Below are 21051 nucleotides of genomic sequence, written 5' to 3'. Positions count from 1 at the left end.
CAAGATCTGAGTTATATGACTTTATCTTGGGGAATATGAAGAAATTCACTTCAGTCAAGGAACCATAAAGATCACAGAATAAAACCCCAACCAACTCTAGCTTTGACCCAATAAGCTGGCTGTAGGACATGATTGAAAGGCTACTTACAAGAGGCTGCATTTGAAAAACCCCACCCCTCCATGGGTGATGACTCATGATAGCTAGATTTCTGGAGCTCCCTGCACAACTTGTAGGCCGATCCACCCAAGAGTCTCCTCTGCTAATAATTGTTTATTGTTTACCTAATCTTGGTGATGGGAGCTGATGTGTCTTGAAACTTTCTTAGACGTCTAAGCTTTCTTCTTTCCTAGAGTCTTATGAGCCATCCTATGGTTTGAAAATTAGACTTGATTATTTAGAAGACATGTCTGTATTCTGGAGACAGTTTTACTATGTAGTTTGGATGGCTTTGAACCAGTGCTTCTTCTGCCTTAGCCTCCTGACTTCTTGAATCACAGCTGTTGTCTGAATTACTTTGTTATTGTTGTGAAGACACCATGACCTAGACAACTTAGAGAATAAAGACTTTATTGGGGCTTACAGTTCCAGAGGATTAGAGGTCATCACCATCTTGATGAGGAACATGGCAGCAGGTAGGCAGACATATCACTGAAGCAGTAGCTGAGAGATTACACCCTTATCCAAAAGTAGAAAAATGTTTCCCTTCAAAGACATACCTCCCTTTAGAAGGCTACTCCCCTTAATCTTTTCTAAACAGTTCTGCTTAGTACTAAGCATTCAAATATATGAGCCTATTGCTTCATTCTCTTTAAGACCACAGGAGCCATAGTCTGTCCCTCTCGCCTGTAAAACTTTGTAAGTAAACATATATTGACTTTTAAAGTCCAAAGAGAACTAATATACTTTAGGAGGCATTTGAAAGGCCATTGGTGAATTATAGAATTACAAAATTGATTAAATTTTTCTTGATTTTGGTTCTGGCAGCATGAATCTTCATTTCTGCATCTATAAAATGTAAAATATGTCATTATGTGACCATGACCTTTGCTCTTCATTTCTCATGTTCTAGAATGGCTTTTGTGCCTTGGGAAAAAAATCTCAAGGCTAATGGAAATTTTTATTTTATAAAAGTTTAAATTTTTTAAATTAAACTTAGTTTTTAAAGTATTTTCTTAAAATTAAACATGAAAAATATTGTGTTTATAAATCTGTCAAGGCTATATAATTGCTTTAAGGCTTATTTATAGATTTTGTTCCATTTTAAAGTATTTCATTTATTCATAACTATAATATACTTACTTTTATTGATTTATTGTGCATTCTCAGCCCTAGTGTAGTAAACAAACCTCCCAAGGACTGAAATTACTCCCATATCTAATCAGTTATATATATGTAGGCATAGAAAGCCCAAGTTCTCTTAAACATTATGAACCATTACTAATCCTCAGAATATAATTCTCCTATGTATCACAATTAAAATCATAATAGAGTAATTTATTTCTCACTTCATTGGAATTATGTTTCCTCTTGTCACAGTAGGTCAAATTTCTTTAATGTTGTTAACACATTTAATAGCAATTTTATATTCCCTTATACTAAAACTACAAGTTATTACTGGAATGTATTTTTTTTATAATTTCAGTTGTTAATTTGCAAACTTTTCCAGAATCTGGAAGTCAATTTTTATAATCTGTATACAACTTTACCACTGGGTAAAGTTGGACAAAGGCCTAACACCTTGATGTCTCACCAAAGTTTATTTTGCCTATATCTTCCTCTCAGGGAGAGGAAGATAGCATAAACAAATGTATCAAATAATTTTTTTTGAAAAGGGTCTCCTATAGCTCAGGCTGGCCTTGAACTCACTATATATTTGAGCATGACTTTGCACTTTTGATCCTCTTCCCTCTACTACACTGGTGTTAGAACTAAAAGGATTAGCTGCAATGACTGTTTTACATAGTGGTACATGACCTAGAGTTTTGTGTAGCACTCTATGCTAGCACTCTACTTACAGATCCACTTAACATCAATAGGTACTGCACACTGTTATCCTGTTATCTCTCAAAAATGGTCACATCCTGACTAAATTCTTGGGTGATTCGGCCATTCAGGACTCAGGGTAAGATCTTCTGTGTCCACCATTTTGTTGCATGGCCTAATACTAAATCATCATCATTATTGTTATTATTGCTGTTGTTATCATCATCATCATCTTTTTTTGCTTTTCTCAAGTTATGTGATCAAGCTAATGACTCTATCTTGAAGTTACAATGAGATCCCTCAAATGAAATCATCCCTGTACCCTGAGCAACATGAACAGTATTGCATTTTCCTATTCTTTGCTCCTGTTTTACCCTTAGTAGTGCCATTTTGCTTCTACATCTGTGTGGTGTCTTCAAGTCCTGCCATGCCCTGTCTATGGCACTTTGTATGCCTCTGGCTTTTGTCTTCTGAAATACACTGCAGCAGTTTTTAGTGTTCATAGCAACTCCTGTTGCTCAAGAAATCCCATTTACCCTCACACAGACTTTTGATATTTGTATTTGGAGTGACTAGATCATGCTGTTTCCTACTATTAAACTAATTGTTAACAATAAGCAACCTGCAAGTCATTATTTCATACAGCTTTTGCCAGCATTTCATTTGTCCTATAATTTGTTTGTTCAGTAATTTTTCATAAAGATGCAAGAATAATCCAACTGCCCAGATTATGGAAGGATTTGAAATTCAGGCTGAAAAGTTTGGATTTAATGCTGAAGGAAATAGGAAATAATTGAGCTTTCTGAGGCACGAAATAGAAAAGCGGCATGAGGTCACTATCACAGTAGGGTGGAAGGTACAAGATTTTATATGAGATCCTCATGAACTGGAATCCTGTAACCAAAAACAGGACTTTATCTTTCCACCTATTGCTGAAAATCTAACTACCTCCTGTCTGGGAGTCTCATCCATGCATCGATTTGACAAACAACAGCTTTCCTCTTTGTAGGAGACGTTATCAGACAAACAAGTCAGTTCTCAAACATGTTACACTCAATCTGACAGCAAAATTAGAAGCATTGAACAAAAAGGAGCAAATACATCATGAACAATTTTGAGGGGAAAACATCTCCAAAGGAAAGAAACAAACACTCATGTGAATTCTGGTTTAAAAAAAAAAAGACTTTTAAAAGGAATTGTTAGCAATAAGAAAAAATGGCAAAGATTCTACGCCTGTTAAGGACTGCTTCCACCCTGCACCTAAACCAAGGATAGCCACAGTGTCCTCAAAACATAACCTCAGCATCTTGAGTAGAAAATTTCATCCACCTATTCCTGCTTCTTTTCCTTGCTTGTTTTGTTTTTTACTCTTATATTTGTGTTTTCTAAGAGTCTCACCCAAATGAACTATTTATTGTTCAAAATTGGTCTCAGTCAACACTTCCTTCTGGGGAAACTAACATAAACAGGACCATTTGTACCCACTTGGGGTGATGTCTAAATGAAACAACTTCTTGTCCTTCCTGACACTTAGACCAAGATATTTCCTATCCATTCTAGGTTATAGCTCTAGTCTGTTTGTTCTTTCTGCCACCCTGTGTCTCTATGACTTCAACTACCAAAATCCCAGTAGTCTAGTTATGGCTTTCTAAAACAATTTCTTCAAATAGCTTGGTCTAGGAGCATTCAAACCATGACTTACTTATCAATGAAATGCCCTCCATGCCTCCTGGCATGTGGCCAGTGCCCCTCTTCTGGGATTAAATAGTACGAAGGCAGTACTCTGTCAAACTATGTCTCAGATTATATTTAAATGTTTTCTATCTATCTCTTGACAAAGCCTTTTTGGGGTGTGCTAATATTACACCATAAACTAGGCCCCAAAGACCCTAGTCTCAAATTGTGAATTGTTTCCTATCTCTATAGACAGATCCTTTACCACATTGGTTTGCTCCATGCATATTTTTCAGGTTCAATGTTAAAATACTTGATTTCATGGGAAAATCCCCTACTCTGGTTCGAACAAATGTGTTGTATCAGTTATAATGAGTTTTATGAATACACTGGTAACCTTTAAAATGTAGTTGGTTTTTTCCTTGTTGAGGATGGACAAGGTATAATTTACATAAAATGATGAGCAGACAATGAATCTTTCAAATTTCCCTTGCACCTGTAATTCATCCTTAAAATGTCCTTCGCCATAACACTCACTGGGTAAGATGCTCATTGGATTTCTTTGCTATGCAGTGTTTGTACTTCATTAGCTCTGAGGATATTATTGGCATTAAATAATCAATGATGATTAGTAATCATGTCACAGAAACCCCAAGAAAGCATTGAGCGTGACACTAACTTAAAGCTTTCAGACAAATCAATACTTGTTTCAGAGCATGCTTGACATTTCAAGTTCTCAGGACTTTTCACTTAAGCATCATTTGGGTCCTCAGTCTTAAGCTTCCAATTGTCAGGCAGACCCACTCTACCTTACGGATTTCAAAGGATGATTTTAATGATAGCTTCACTATTTGCAATGAAGAATCATATTGACATTTGCAATAAAGAATCCTATTTAAGTATAGCGTTAATAAGTGGCAGGTTGTAGGGCTTGGCATCCAGGTCTGGCCTATTTCCCTAGACTCACACTAAAGCCTTCAGTGATGCATGTTAAATACGGCAGTCAGAACAGACACTCTGACTAAAAGTGTAACTGAACAAGGCTTTGCCCCTGGGAAATCATGTGCTAAGTAGGAACTTGTGCCCAGAGGATTTTTAACATGTGCTTTCTACTTTTGAGTAGTTTGTCAGAGGCACAGTTCAAACTACAGGCAAGTGCTGACTGGAAGGGACATCCAGAGGACTGTATCCAAACACTGCTGTACACATGCTTCTTCACCAGCATGTTCTACATATGACCACTGTATCCAGGGACACGGTTTGATAACTAGAATGTTAACTAACAAGTAAAAAACTAGAATTGCCACAAAAGGAAATATAGCTCAAAGCAAGAAGCCTTTTGAAATGTTTTTAAACAATATATCCTCATATATGCTCTCCCAAGAAGTCTTTGAAATGCTCAGACATTCAGCCAAGTATACCCTGCACCAACAGGACTGGAAGAGCACTAGAAATTTCCACTCACTTACACACCTTAGAGCGTTTTATATTTTATTTGGAGGAAGAGACCTGTTGATGCTGGTGTTATGGAGTCTATTATTATAACAAAAAGGTGTTTTTGTTTGTGGTTCCTGTTTTTTGTTTTAAAATGCCAGTGTACCACTAATTACCTGAACCATTACAAACATCCAATTCTGGTAGAGACAGAAGCAAGCTTGCCCAGATTTCAAAATTCTACATGATTCAAACACATATTCCTATAAATTCAGCTCTGTGTTTGTTTCAACATAGCAAAGAAAAATTGATAAGTAAAAGCAGAGTTTTATCTTAAAAATGGAAAGAAGCCAGGGGTTCATGTTTGTAATCCAAGTTCTTGAAAGGATGAGGGACTCAGGCAGAAGAATTCTTATCTGTTAGAGGCCAGCCTGAGGTACACAAAAGATTCTAAGAAGGAAAAAAAAGTTATCAAAAATGAAACATATTCTTGGGAGCTCTGGGGGCGTCTGATTGGTTGATATTGTTGTTCTTCCTATGGGGTTGTAAACCCCTTCATCTCCTTCAATTCTTCCCCTAACTCATCCATTGAGGTCCCCATGCTCAGTCTGATAGTTGGCTGCAAACATCCTCATCTGTATTTGGTCAGACTCTGGTATAACCTCTCAGGAGACAGCTACATCAGGCTCCTGTCAGCTAGCAATAGTATCTAGGTTTGGTGGCTTCATATGGGATGAATCCCCAGGTGAGGCAGTCTTTGGATGGCCTTTCCTTCAGTCTCTGCTCTATTCTTTTTCCCTAAACTTCCTTTAGATAGGAGCAATTCTGGTTAAAATTTCCAACCAAAGAGTACACATGAAAGGACCCATGGCTCCAGCTCCATATGTAGCACAGGATTGCATTATCTGGCATCCATGAGAGAGGAGGCCCTTGGTCCTGTGAAGGCTTGATGCCCTAGCATAGAATAATGCTAGATCAGTGAAGCAGGAGTAGATGGGTGGGTGGGGGAGTACCGTCATAAAAGCAGGAGGAGAGGTAATGGGATAGGGGGATTGCAGAAGGGAAACTGGGAAAAAGGATAACATTTGAAATTCAAATAAATAAAATAACCAAAAAAATAAAATATAACACTTTTTGGTAGTAGAATAATGTATTTTGACACAATTTTATTTGTCGTAATAAGACAACAATGAGTGCTTAGATTTTGACAACTTATATTATTAAGTGAAAACAGTGAACTTCAAACATTGTTGTCATGTTTTAACTGACTCCTGATTTCTAGTTTGTAGATCTAACCTGAATCAACAGTCTTTAAGTGATTGTAGAATGGTCTCCCAGTAACGTCAGCTGTGTTCCTGCTCATTGCAGTTAAATCTTGCTCATTAAAATTTGACAATTTTGAAATCTGCATGAGTTCTAGTATAAAAGTTATGAAAGAGTCTTCAGTTACATGGAATAAATGAAATTATTAAATGTTAAATAAACATTTTACTTCCTCCCAAAAGTATTCCAAATACAACATGCTGTGTATATTAAACTTTACGCAAAGACCTTTGCTGGAACACACCACTCAGTAATTTTGCTAGATCCTAGAAAAGTCTACTTCGTCCCTTTGTCAAGCCCAATGGTCAGCCGCCATCTTCATAACAATATTTTTTCAGAAGTTACAAGAAGGAAAGTGAATAGAGAAGTTTATTATAAAGAGAATCCACAGCCTTTTGACAGGACACTTTGCTTCACAACAATGTCAGTTGGCTTCTGTTACTGTGACAAAATATCTGGGATCATCAACTTCTTTGTAAAAAAAAAAAAAAAAGCTTATCTGGGCTGTACTTTCACAATTTTCAGCTCATGAACAGTTGGCTGGGGGACTGTTGTGAGACCAAACCTTGTGGTAAAGTGCATGATGAAACAAAGCTATTCATTTTATGAAGTCAAGAAAGGGAAAAGGGAAGAGAGAGCAAGAATTACTTCAGGTTCAACTCTCAGTGGCCTAATTTGATTCAACTGGACCCTACATGTAAGAAATTTCTTCACCTATCAATAGATCTATTGGATGGTAACCAAGCTATTAACACATAGCTTTTGAAAAACAGTCTAGATTCAAACAGCAGTAGCAACCTTCCCTCTCCCCAGGAGAAGATAGTTCATAAACACACAAAGCTGCTCTGAGTCTCTACTCCCCTTTTAGAGGACAAACATATTGAGAAGCTTTCTTGGGCCTAACACCTCTTTATAAGAAGTTCTCATGAGAACAGAAATTCTTCAACCTTAAATAAATATTTAAACAATATATGAAGTGGTTAAACTCTACAATGCATGATCTTAAGTAGAACTCTGAGTGTATGTCAGGGAGAACAGTCTAGAGAAAGCAGCTGTTTGAAGCCTCGAGATGTAAATCAGATTGTTACCAGAGGCCTGGAAAGTTTGAAGGACTAAAGGATCCATGTAACACACACTTGAGAACCAAAAGAGACCCAAGAGAGGAAGCCGTTGACCTGAACTTTGAGGTGAATTATGAAATATGGCCTGCAGATATCTGAAGAGCAAGAGAATTTAAGCAAAATGAAAAATTGCTTGGTAGAACAAAGGCCATGTCTCTACTTCTGTGTAAAGAGAACCTACAGCTGAATCAGTGTTTGTACGTCATAACAGGGAATCTGGATCTTTTTTCCTCTGGTACAATGGCAAGTCTATAAAGATGTTAAATCACATCAACTCTAATTTATTTCTCATCTTTTGTTGCTATTATTGTTTATGTTTAATTGTAACAGACACATTGTATTTCACTTTAACAATGCATATGTGATCAGTGTTGAATCAAAACACATCATTTGCTAAACTTTATTCCATCTAAGACTGAGCATTTCAAACAAATAAATAATTGCATCAATTAAATGAACATAATGTTCATCATTTTAATTGCTATTTATACACTGTCACTATGTTTGAATTTTCCAAAACATCCCTTAGAGTTCTCCCTGGAGACAAACCCTTAGTATGTAAGTTCTTCTGTATATAGTTGGCATATCTAAGCACATCTTGAATATTTCCTTCATCTCTTCACCCACATCTTCAATATATGTTTGGAATATACACTAAGTGAAAGTAAGAATAGAAGGGTTTTGAATTCTATAAAATTCTCCAGCTCTATCTAACTCTACTTGGACTATATCATGATCTGTTATATAGTAAGTGGTATATATACTTTCTGTGTGTGTGTGTGTGTGTGTGTGTGTGTGTGTGTGTATGTGTGTGTAATCTGGATAACTTAACAATTTCCTAAAGATTGTCTTATATGAGCTATGGATGGAAAGATTTTATATAGAATATTCAAATGAATATTTTTAAAGTATTTTTTTATATTTCCCATACCAGCCATGGGTAGAACACATGTAGAAGTCAAACTTCAAAGCAGAGTGTTTTGAAGATCACCAGAAATTACTGATTCCATGTTTATAGTAGTGAGAACAAAAATATTATTCAAATGGAATTATTGAAGGTTACTCTGATCTATAGGAAACAAACTATATGAAACTTTTCAAGAAATTATCTTTTTATAATTTGCCAAACAAAGGAAGGAGCACTTTGTGTCTGTCATTCTGTTAGTGCAGCATTAGAGCAGCAAGGGGAGTATTAGGGTATACAAAGTCTTCTCACAGGGATGGCATATCACTTGGAAAGTGAAGGTTCTGTCACACATTGAAATTGCACAGCCATGGCTCAAATGTTTGAGTGGTGTTTGGGGAATGAAACTGACAGGAAGTGTAGCAACTGACAGCTAGGAACTCCTGTGAACATTCTGTTCTTGCTTACTGTGTTCATTTAGATGCATTTATTAATTTGTAAGTACATTTAATTAAAATTGTTTAAATTTTCTTTTTTTTTAAGGAGCCCGCTACATGAAAAGAATGCAAGTCAAAGTGCCCACAGCCTAGAAGTCTTCAGAGACAGGAGTAACTAGCAAGTAGATATTGTGATACTTCCTATGCCTAAGTGTACAGGGTTCAGTCATGTTCTGGGGATTTGACTCTATGGTGACGAAATATTCTTACAGCTTTAAAGAGATGCTTAGTAATATTTGTGCTAAGCTCTACTACACCACAAAAAATAATTAGGAAGAATAAAAGCCATCATGGGTTTCTGAAAACTCATTTTCTGTCAGTAATAATGAAATTATTTTTTAACATAAATATGAAATTAAGTACCATGTCTTCCCGCAAGCCTAACTTTTATATTCCCAATTCAACACTTACTCAGTCATAGAAAGAGTAAATGAATCTCCCAATTTCTGGTGACATATTCAACCATGGCACAAATGTATTAATTCCTATCATAAACCATTTGAGAAGATTTTTTTGTAATCATGCTTTCACTTTTGAAGGTTGCATTTCAAAACATCAAGGTATTGTGAAATAAAACTCAGGCAGAGTGCAGTAACAGTGCACTTACCAGCACAGCTTGACATTTTCAAGAGAGGTTCAATGGCAAAACCATGGTGTTTTCGTATGAATAGATTAAAGAGGGGCATCCACAGAGAGAAAGAGGTACATAAGATTAAGTGAATAACAACAGAATTTTTTAAAAATCTGTTGATTTCATGTTAAAGTAGTCAAGGTTGGTTCTCCTCAAATTTATCCTGAAGATTATAATGTAATAGAATGTTCAGGCCAAAGGATTTTAGAAGTATATACATTAAATATTTTACTGCAAGTAGGCTTGCAATTACAAACTGTATGTCTTAATATTTCACACATGTATGCACATACATACATTATCATTTCAAGGTAAAAATTAGTACATAAGTTCTTAAGTTTCAAAATAAGTGCAATAAGTTATTAAGTACTTTTTAGTATTAATATCATTGTAACATATGTGCCAACAAAAATATTTAAGAATGACGGTGTTCACATTTGAAATTTTTAGATTGTGCAAAAAAAAAAAAATGTTTCTGGTAAAATCCTGTAGTATAAGACAGTTCTGTAATAGAAACTATAGAAAATATGTAACTTGTATTTGAGTTAGTTAGCAGTATAGATTCCTAAGGGATTATACAGCTCAAGAGAAATATCTTTCTTTTCAATATCCTATGAAAATTTTATGAATGAAAACTTACAGATGATAAAAACTCATACATAAATTTTACCAGATGCTTATATAGTTGAGATGATACTATTTGAGGGGAAACATACTTAGCAATAACTAAGTAGAGATAAAAAAAATTATAATGTAAACTATTTGCCTTTAAGGCATTTGCTTACACATTTGAAGATTTTTATAATGGGGTGGCATCTCTACAGTTTGAAGAGATGTGAAGAAATGCCTTCAAATTTCAGTCTTTTTATATAGTTCACCTAAGCAACCTTCATACTTAAGGAGGGATAGTGAAAGTATGCTTGTAAATGTTTTTGTGTACATATCAAAAAATAATTAAAGAAGACCATGATTTTTAGAAGGCATGAAGGAAATTAAAGCAGAATTGCTCTTTAAATAAAGGGAAACTAGTAAGTGACAGATGTGACTGGACTGTTGGGGATATGAGGCTAGCAACCAAGAAGTTAACATTTGAAAGAAATTAGGTGTAAATGGTAGGAGCCCAAACTAAAAAGGTAGTGACAGAAAAGGGAAGTTTAATTCAAAAGAAACATCCTGGGCATACAATCACAGCTGCATGTGTTCCTATGTGCACGTGCTGTGTTGTGTCAAGGAAAACAGTATTTCCTTATTGTCATTCATAGCCTCTAGCTCTTAATAATCTTCCCAAGATCTGTTCAAACAACTCCCAGGATGGAGAGGGAAGCTGAGCATGAAGTCCCATCCTATAGCTGAAGGCCTTGAAATTGATGGCTGCTGAGAGAGAGAAAGTAAGTCTTCTTTAAGGTTGTGATCTCCATTAGGTTGACCATGCTCAACCTACCTCACTCAGTGCAAGGCCACCTATCAAGAAAGCATGGGCAGCATAAACTTGACTTGTTCAAAAAATGAGAAAGAGAGAGAGAGAGAGAGAGAGAGAGAGAGAGAGAGAGAGAGAGAGAGAGAGAGAGAGAAGAAACAAAGTTGGGTAGGAAGGGAAAGAATGGTACCTCTAGAGGAGTTTGAGGAGGAAGGTTAAGATGACAAGAATAGACTTACAAAATTCTCAAAGAATTAATATTAGTGGGGATGGCACATGCACATTCCACATTCCACAATAACTTTGGAAGGATAAGTTGTGACCTGGAACATTTTAAAAGGGGAAGTGGGCAGCTTATTTCCTATGGAGGCTGTTACCATGGCAACTGTGTTTAACAAGATGAAGTCTCCTGTCTCTAAACTCTGTAAACTGAGAACAACAGCTTGAAATCAGGCCTATGGGCTGAATTACCCAGATTGAGATTGTTTTTGAAGCCATAAGAACTTAACCAGGCAAAAGTTTTGTTACAAATGGAAAGGTTAACATTGCCCAGGGCAGTTCTGAGGCTCAAGATTCAATCATACAGATTCTGTTTAAAGGAAGTGAACCATAAAATAAGAGTAAACTGAAACCAAGGAAGTAGCATAGAAGTCATTGGTGTTCAAAGCTTCTGAAAGTTCTTGGGTAGGATGACTGGCAGAAAAAGGCTCATGCCTTGTAATTAATCAATGACTAAGATGGGTAACTAAGCCAATTAACATTAAGGGAGAGAGAGATGATCAATGAATCCAATATGGCATCTTTGTGCTTTGGCTTCTTCTGTAGAGACCAATGGGAGATTTTTCAGATTTACCATGGGAAAGTTCAGTTTTAAATCCATATCATATTTGTTGAATATCATTTTTAAATATTCAAAAATTTTCCATAATTTGAATCCTGATTCAATTTAATATATTAGTTAAGGAAACTTTATTTCTAGATTTTTTTAAGCTATGTGAATAATATTGATTTCTCTATTCATTTCTCAGTGTGTTGATTATTGTTATATAGAATAACTGCTAATTTGTGTATGTTAATTTGTTTCTGATAACTTTGTGAGGTGTTCATCAGTATTAACGTTTGCTGGTTTTACTACCTCATTCCCAATATCATATTATGTGCATCAGGGGTAATTTGATCCTTTAAATTTCCTGTTTATACACTTTCATTTCTTTTTCCTTAGCTCACTTTTATAGTGAAGAATTAAAGCACTGTTTTTGATGAACTGTGAAGAAAATAAACACTATTATTTTATTCCTGATTTTAATGATAATACCTTAAGGTTTTCCTTATTTAGTAAAATATTAGCTATTGGTCACACATATATTTTATTATGTTAATGTACATTCATTCCGTTCCTAGTTTCTTTGGGTAAATTACGATAAAGGGCTGTTGAATTTTGTTATAGACTTCCCTGCATCTATTGAAATGATCATGTGATTACATAAGTCTAATAATATGATACATAACCATTGCTATAGTGATTTATCTTTTTAATTACTCCTTACTTCATAGAATAAGGCCTTCTTTGTTATAGTGAATGGGTTCTATTTTGCTTTTTTTGTTTTACAAATACATAGTGGAATTGGATTTGCTTGCATTTTTAAGAATTTTTGCATCGGTATTCATTAGAGACATTTTTGTTGTGTTCTCATCTGCTTTGATATCAAGCTAATACTGGCTTTAAAACTGAGTTTGATAACATGCCTTCTCTTTTTGGCCATGGAATAGTTTGAGAAACATTTTGCTATTTCTTATTTAAAGGTCAGTAGAATTCAGCAGCATCAACATTTTGCTTTTGTAAGTTGAGAAAGTTTACTACTCCTTCTCAGTCTTAAATTATTTATATTCTCTTGGACTACTTTTAGGTAAGATTTATCTAGAAAATTATCCATGTTTTTCAAATTTTAGTTTATTGGTATTTAGGCTTTCAAAGTATAGCCTACTCATCCTTTGAATTTCCTCTATGCTTGTAACACTTCTCCTTTCTCTCACATTTTATTAACTTGAGTATCCTTCACACTGGTTAGTTTGACCAACAGTTTGCAAATCTCATTTGTCTTTTAGATGAACTGAGTCTTGGCTTCATCGAGTCTATTTATTTCCATTTCACTGGTGTCTTCCTGGTGTTTAGTGATTCTTTCCATCTATTGGCTGAGGATCAGCTTGTTCTTATTTTCTTTTTCTAAGGTCCTACTGTGTTTCAGTAAGTAAATTATTTGATATTTCTCTGATGTTTTAATGCAAGCATTTATAGATTTAAACTTCTCCTTGGAGCTACTTTTCATTGTGCCAGACAGGTTCCAGTATGTTGTAGTTTTGTTTTCATACAATTGTAGAAGTTTTAAAATACTGTTTTTTTTCATGACACATCCATCACTCACACAGTCATGTTCCACCTCTATGAGTTTGTGTTGTTTACATTCTCTTGCTGTTGATTTTTAATTTTACTCCACAGTGATCAGATTTCAATTGTCATGCATGAGGTAATGACAGCCCTGTGTCCTAAGATGTGGTTTATATTTTAGAGAAAGATCCATGAACTACTGAGAATGTGTATTCTGCAGTGTGAATGGAATGTTTGTTAAATCTATTTGACTATAATCATAGTAAATTCAGGTGTTTCTTTGCTGACGTTTTGTCCATATGTCTATATGTAAAAGTGGGTCACTGAAGTCATCTACTATTATTGTGTTATGGTCAACTTGTGATTTTATATATAATAGTGTTCATTATATCAAATTGGGTGTGTCAGTACCATGTTATTTTTATTACTGAGAGGTAAAAGAATCTCAGGACTCAAAGGGAGGAACCTTAAATGTAATGCCCAACAGTGGAGAAAAGGGTCCATCTCCAGTAGAAAGACAAGGCATCAACTGAGGGATGAGGTTGCCATCCCACATTCAAAAATTCTGACCCAGTGTTGTTACTGTCTAAAAGAACTGCAGAGGCAAAAAAAAAAAAAAAAAAAAAAAAAAAAAAAAAAAAAAAAAAAAAAAAAAAGGAGAAGAGACTGAGGGAAAGGCAGTTCAGTGATAGGCCTAACTTGTAATCCATCTCAAGGGGAAGCTCCAAGGCCTGACACCATTACTGATGCTATGGTGTGCTTGCAGACAGGAACCTAGTATAGCTGTCCTCTGAGAGGCCCAACAAGCACCTGACTGAGACAATCTCAGATACATACATCCAAACATTGGAATAAAGTCAGGGAACCCTGTAGTTGAATTAGAGAGAGGCTGGAAGAAGCTGAAAAGAAGGGTAACTTCATAAGAAGACCCGCAGTCTTAACTAACCTGGACCCCTGAGATCTCTGAAACACTGAGCCGACAAGCAGGCAGCATAGAGGAGCTGGTCTGAGCCCCATCCCTAGACACATATATAGCAGAGGACTACATGGACTGGCCTCAGTGGGAGAAGATATGCCTATGCCTCCAGAGACTTGAGTCCGCAGGGAGTGGGGAGGTCTGGTGGGGTTTGGGGAATATCTTGGAGACATGGGAGAGAAGGAATGAGATGAGGAATTGTTGGAGGAGGAGCTTGGAGTAGGGCAGTGGTTGGACAGTGAAAAAAAGAAAAAAGAAAGAAGGAAGGAAGGAAGGAAGGAAGAAAGGAAGGAAGGAAGGAAGGAAAAAAGAAAGATAATTTTAAAGGGGGAGTGTCCATGTGCTGTTGCCTGCAAGAATGCACCTTGTTGGCAAAGCCTTAGGATGGAAGAATGAAACAGAACTAGAAAGCAAGCAGGGGTAGAGATGTTACTATCTGACAAATATTTTTCAGTCTGTAGGTTGCCAATTTGTCCTTTTGACTGTATCTTTTGCCTTACAGAAGCTTTTCAGTTTCATGAAGTCCCATTTATCAGTTCTTGATCTTAGAACCTGAACCATTAGAGTTCTGTTTAGAAAAATTTCTCCCTGTGCTAATGAGTTTGAGGCTCTTTCCTACTTTCTCTTCTATTAGAATCAGTATATCAAGGCTCATACCTAAACATAATAAAAGCAATATTCAGCAAGCCAACAGCCAATGTCAAATTAAATGGAAAGATACATGAAGAAATTCCATTAAAATCAGGGACATGACAAGGCTGCCCACTCTCTCCCCATATCTATTCAATATAGTACTTGAAGTGCTAGCTAGAGAAATAAAACAACAAAAGGAGATCAAAGGGATACAAATTGGCAAAGAGGAAGTCAAGGTATCACTAATGCAGATGATATGATAGTATATATAAGCAGCCCCAAAATTCTACCAGAGAACTTCTATAGCTGATAAACAGCTTCAGCAAAAATGGACGAATATAAAATTAACTAAAAAAACAACAACAAAAAAACCAAACAAACAAACAAAAAACCTCAGTAGCCTTCCTTTATACAAATGATAAATAGTCTGAGAAAAAATAAGGAAACAACACCTTTTACAATAGTCATAAAAATGTAAAATATTTTGGGGTAATTCTAACCAAACAAGTGAAAGATCTGTATGACAAGAACTTCAAGTCTCTCAAGAAAGAAATTGAAGAAGACCACAGAAGATGGGGAGATCTCCCATGCTCATGGATTGGTAGGATTAACATAGTAAAAATTCTACCAAAGCAACCTATGATATCAATGTAATCTCATCAAAATTCTAACACAATTTTTCACAAACATTGAAAGAGCAATTTTCAATTTCACATGGAAAAACAAAAAACCCAGGATAGCAAAAACAATTCTTAACAATAAAAGAACTTCTGAGGAAATCACCATTCCTGATCTCAAGGTGTACTACAGATCAATAGTGATAAAAACTGTATGGCATTGGTACAGCAACAGACAGGTTGATCATGGAATAGAATGAAGACCTAAACATAACCCCACACACTTATGGACACTTGATATTTAACAAATAAGTCAAAAATATACAAAAAGAAGAAGAAAACATCTTTAATAAATGGTGCTGGTCTAACTGGCAGTCTGTATGTAGAAAAATGAAAATATATCCGTATTTGTCACCTTTCACAAAGCTCAAGTCCATGTGGATCAAGAACCTCAACATAAAACCAGATGGGTGCTATTTTTAAGAAAAACTGTTAGTAGGTATCCTTTGAAGAATTGAGAACATCTGTATTTAGAATTTAGACCATCTATTACTGAAAGACATGAGTTAAATCCTGCCATTTGTTTTTATGCTATATTTCCTAGTTCTTATTTGCTTATTGACTATCATCATAGGGTGCAGATTTTCCTGTGGCCTCCTAAAAGTGTTTAAATTTCATTTCTATGTGAAGATTTCTTGATAACCTTTATGAATCTGGCTTAGTGGTCATGAATTCTTTAATCTTGCGCTATCACTGGAAGTATTTTTTTTCATTTATGAAGGATAACTTTGCTGAGTATAGAAATCCAGATTGGCCATAATGCCTTTGAAAACTTAAAAATTTTCTTTGCAAGAGCTCCTGACTTTTAGGGTTTTTATGGAGAAATCTGGTGTTTATTGATTTGCCTTTATATATGACTTGGCAATACTTAAGCTTTAAGTATGTTTATTTTCTATAAACTTGATGTTTTAACTATAAATTAATATGGATTGGTTTCATTGGAGGACCAGAGTCTTGTCCTATATTTGAGTAATTTTCTATTATTTTATTAAATATTTTAATATTTTAAGCTTGCCCTTTTATGTTCATGATTCGTAGATTTGGTCTTTTAATGGTTTCCTATAGATCTTGTGTGTTCAATTCATTTTCTTATCTATCATCAATGTTGTTCTAATATTCAGTATCATCCACCTTGTTTCCAAGCCCTGAACTTCTGCCTTTACTTCATCTAGTCTCTTGGTGAAACTTTCTATTTAACTTGAGCTTTTCATTTCCAAAATCTTATGTATACTTTTTCAATATTTTTTGTTGAATTTCCCTATCATATTCTAGATTTTCTTCCTTATTACATTCAGGTGTTTGGGTTTTATTTTAATTTTTAGGAGTTTATTCTATTCAATTTCTTTGAACATTCACTTACTTATTCTTTTTAATTGTTTGTTTGAAATATCACTAATTCCTTTGCGTTGGAATCCATTGCTATGGAGTCAGTCATTTTCAGGGAGTTCCGTTTCTTGTGTCTGTGTTGGAATCCACACAGGTGAAGTTGGGATCCACATAGGCTTGAGGTTGAATTTTTTTCTTTAAATACCTGGATTATTTTAGTGGAAATATTAGCAATGTTTACATGGGCCTAAGTTATAATAAGGTTGATATGTCCTTTCTCACTTCTGGATTCTGGGCATAGCTCAATTTCTAAACACTCAGACTTGTATTCTTAGAGTATCACTCTGAATCCTGAGTACTGTCCCAGATAATGTCATCCACAGAGGTCACTACAACCAGTAGATATATCCAACATAAAAATACAGTAATAATCATTTTAAAATAAGCCCCTTCAACTGCAGCAGTGTGGAGAAAAGGAGCAAAGGTAGAAAACTAAAATACTAATTATAAAAGCTACAAGTGGAAAGGAAATAAACTAAGTAAGGCCATCTATCAGTATTTGAGAAAAAAAATGAGGAAAATAGCAAATGACAATTTGAGAACAATAAAGATAAAGGGGAGCTTTTGGGGGTCTTGCCTAAATGCATGATTTAAAAAAAAAAAAAAAAGCTAAAGAAATCCAATCAATCACCCTAAACTAATCCCAATCTTTAGAAGACTGCAGTAGACACTTGAAAGCCCAATCTCTGTATCCTGAGGTATACCTTTATACCTTTTAAAAGAGCTAGGTGGGAAAAGCTAGTCCACTAATTTGAAATTAAGTATTAAATAAGGGGATCACAAAATTAAACAAGAGAAACATAGATGAGGGGCAGTTTGTGCAAAGCTTCTTGCCTGGATGCAGAACTCAGGATCTCCCTGCAATCTTTCATGTGGGCACATATCCTAGCTTGTCTTTGTGTGTCATTGGCAGTCATCGAAACTGTGCCTGTCTCTGTGAAATCCTTCTTGTGGGTCCATGTCCTGGATCTGCCTTTGTTTATTCCTAGGATGGCTGTGGTACCCTTACTTGTTTCTTTGTGGTTAGCTATAATCTATGACTCACAGAAAATTTGTATTCTTCCATTTGGATCTAAACAATTGCCAGTTTATCTAGGTATTCGGAAGAACAACTCTAGACTACAGTACACAAATAATTGCAAGGGATTCCCAAAGAATGCTCTGGAGAGACCATTTACCTATTAGCCTTCTGAATGAAATATGGCTTTTTAACACTGTTCTGGTTGGGTGTAAAAAGAAAGAGGATGTTGAATGTACCAAGTCCTTGCTGCCAGTACAGCTGCAATTATGACTTTGTTTTATCTACCTATCATCTGTCTGTCTAATTATCATCTATCTATCTGCCATCTATTTATTATCTATCTATCTATCTATCTATCTATCTATCTATCTATCTATCTATCTATTTTTTTCTATTTTCTATATCTTTATCTTTATCTCTCCTCTGTGTGTTCTCTCTCCCACCTCTTCTCATCATCTCTCCTCTCTCATCTCTTCCCCTCTATTTTCTCTCTATTCTCTCATTAGCTCAAGCATTTGCTCTCTTTCTTGCTGCTCATAAATTGTGTTACTGAAAAGCTTTTTCCAACCATTGTCTTCATACACTCACACTGGAAAAAGAACATTCTCTAGAACTGAGGCTTCTAAATTCTCTTTCTGCTCTGCTCTCCAAAGTTTTCTTTGTGTCTTAGTAATGTTTTCCACCCTCAATCTCTAGGTTTCTACTCTCCCTCTGTCTGGGAATTTTTCACAGAAGTTCTGAAATCCATGCACAATGTGGGTGTCCTCTACCTACTCTGAGATCTGTCACCATCCCACTGTGGTTTGGATTTGCAGTTCCCTAGTGGGTAATTATGTTGAGCATACTTGCAACTACTTATTAACCATTTGCTGGAGAAATATCTGTTTAATTTTCTAGTCAGGAGAGATTTTGTTTCCAGATGGTTACCTGATTTTCAAGATTCCCCCTACATTTTTTTTTATTTTCAGACATTTACCACGTGTGTAGGTGTGGCTTTCTTTCTGTTTATTGTTTCTACAAATGTTAGTTTGTTTGTTTGGCTGGTTGGTTGGTTAGTTGTTTGGTTGCTTGGCTGTAAAGCCATTGTTTCATCAAGTCGTATTTCAATCTCATTCTTTCTGAGACTTCAACCTTAGCTTTCTGCTGCCCCCCCATCCCCCCCCCCCGTTCTCTCACCTCTTTTCATGTGAACTAGAATCTTTTCTTATGTTTTCCTTAGGACTGATTTTATTTCTCTACTTTCCAGGTCATTTTTTTCTGGATTTCTAACCTGGTTTTATATTTATTTATTAATTGATAGTTTGAGACATATATGAATCCAAGTCCTTTTGATCTTTTATTATATTTCAGCTCTCTATATTAAAATTCTATTTATTTTCCATTTTCTTCTTACTCATTATGTACCTTTTCTCACACCTGTTTAGGCAGAATATCATAATTCTTTCAAAGTTCTTGCCTAATAATTCTGATGTATTGCTCATTTGCATTGTTATTTTTAGTGTTTGTTCTCTTAAATTTGGGTCGTTGTGATCCAAAAGAGTAGCGTACAATGAATTTGATAAATTTTTAGGCAAATGGATCTAACTAGAAAATATCATCCTGAGTGAGGTGACCCAATCACAAAAGAACACACATGGTATGCACTCACTGATAATTGGATATTAGCCCAAAAGCTCGTAATACCCGAGATACAACTCACAGACCACATGAAGCTCATGAAGAAGGATGACCAAGTGTAGGTGCTTTGGTCCTTCTTAGAAGGAGTAACAAAATACTCATGGGAAAAAAATATGGAGACAAAGCATGGGACAGAAACTGAAGGAGGGGCTGTCTAGAGACTGTTCCACCTGGGTATTCATCCCATATGCAGTCACCAAAGGTAGAAGCTGATGTGGATGCCAGGAAGTGCATGCTGACAGGAGCCTGATATAGCTGTCTCCTTAGAGGTCTGCCAGAGTCTGACATATACAGAGGTGGATATATACAGCTAACCATTGAATTGATCATGGGGTTCCCAATGGAGGAGTGAGAGAAAAGACTGAAGGATCTGAAAGGGTTTGTGGCCTCATGGTGAGAGCAACAATACCAACCAACCAGAGCTCCCAGGACCTAAACCACCAGCCTGGGAGCACATAGGGAGAGACCCATGACTCCAGCTGTATATGTAGAGGAGGATGGCCTTGTTGGGCATAGGTGAGAGGGGAAGTCCTAGGTCTAGTGAAGGTTGGATGCCCTGGTGTGGGGGAATTTGTGGGTGGAGAAATGGAGGTGGGTGGGGGCAAATCCTCATAGAAGCAGGAGGAGAGGGGATGGGATAGGGGGTTCCTGGGTTGGGGGGGAATTAGGGAAAGGGGATCACAACTGAAATGTAAATAAAATATCCAATAAAAAAAGAGTTAAGTAATCTGTTTTATTTTAAAACAAGTATTTTAAAATATTTAACAAAAAGTGTGTATTTCATTATTTCAGTAACGTTGTTTTAAACTATGACCATTCTGCTGTAGTCATTAGCTCTCATCCAAGGGAAATGATTGATAGAGCTAATTAACATATGAATAAGTTTCTATACTTATCATTTGCTTTTTGTGATGACTCCTTTTGGACCTATATCCTTAAGTAGAGTTTAATTAAATGACAGACATTGAGTATATAAAATTTTACAAACTCCAGGTGATAAAATCCAGGCACATAAATCAAAGAGCAGATGGTATCTAACCTTTCAAATTCAGAGGCTGGAACCCAAATCAGCACAGAGGTATACAGTTTCCAAAGTGTTCTTTTGAATTTTCAACAGAAAGCATCTGTGCTCAGTGAGGCACTTCACTGATGTGTCTTTGTCCAGAGGGTGGGACTGGGACTTCCTTCAACTTTATACTTCAGAGGATTGAAGAGTCCATACCATGATCAACTAGACTGTAAGAGATAGCTAAGAGGAGAGTGGACAGCTAAGATGGACACTGAAATTCCTCACTGGCTGTTCTCACTCC

General features: G+C 35.9%; 1 protein-coding gene across 5 annotated transcripts in view; it reads left to right on the top strand.

Annotated features, from left to right (window-relative positions):
- Window positions 1-21051, top strand: part of Lrrc7 (leucine rich repeat containing 7) — a 435124-nt gene that overhangs the window by 128004 nt on the left and 286069 nt on the right. Inside the window, exon 2 of one of the 5 annotated variants that reach the window (XM_076933444.1) lies at window positions 8984-9059. The exons of the other annotated variants lie outside the window; for them this stretch is intronic. Within the exon in view, the coding sequence (XP_076789559.1) occupies window position 9059 (1 nt within the window). The 5' untranslated portion in view covers window positions 8984-9058. The remainder of the gene's footprint in view (window positions 1-8983; window positions 9060-21051) is intronic. 5 annotated transcript variants of the gene reach the window in all.

The sequence above is a fragment of the Arvicanthis niloticus genome, chromosome 4 (assembly GCF_011762505.2).
Source record: "Arvicanthis niloticus isolate mArvNil1 chromosome 4, mArvNil1.pat.X, whole genome shotgun sequence".
Lineage (NCBI taxonomy): Eukaryota > Metazoa > Chordata > Mammalia > Rodentia > Muridae > Arvicanthis > Arvicanthis niloticus.
This window is presented reverse-complemented; position numbering and strand designations above follow the sequence as displayed.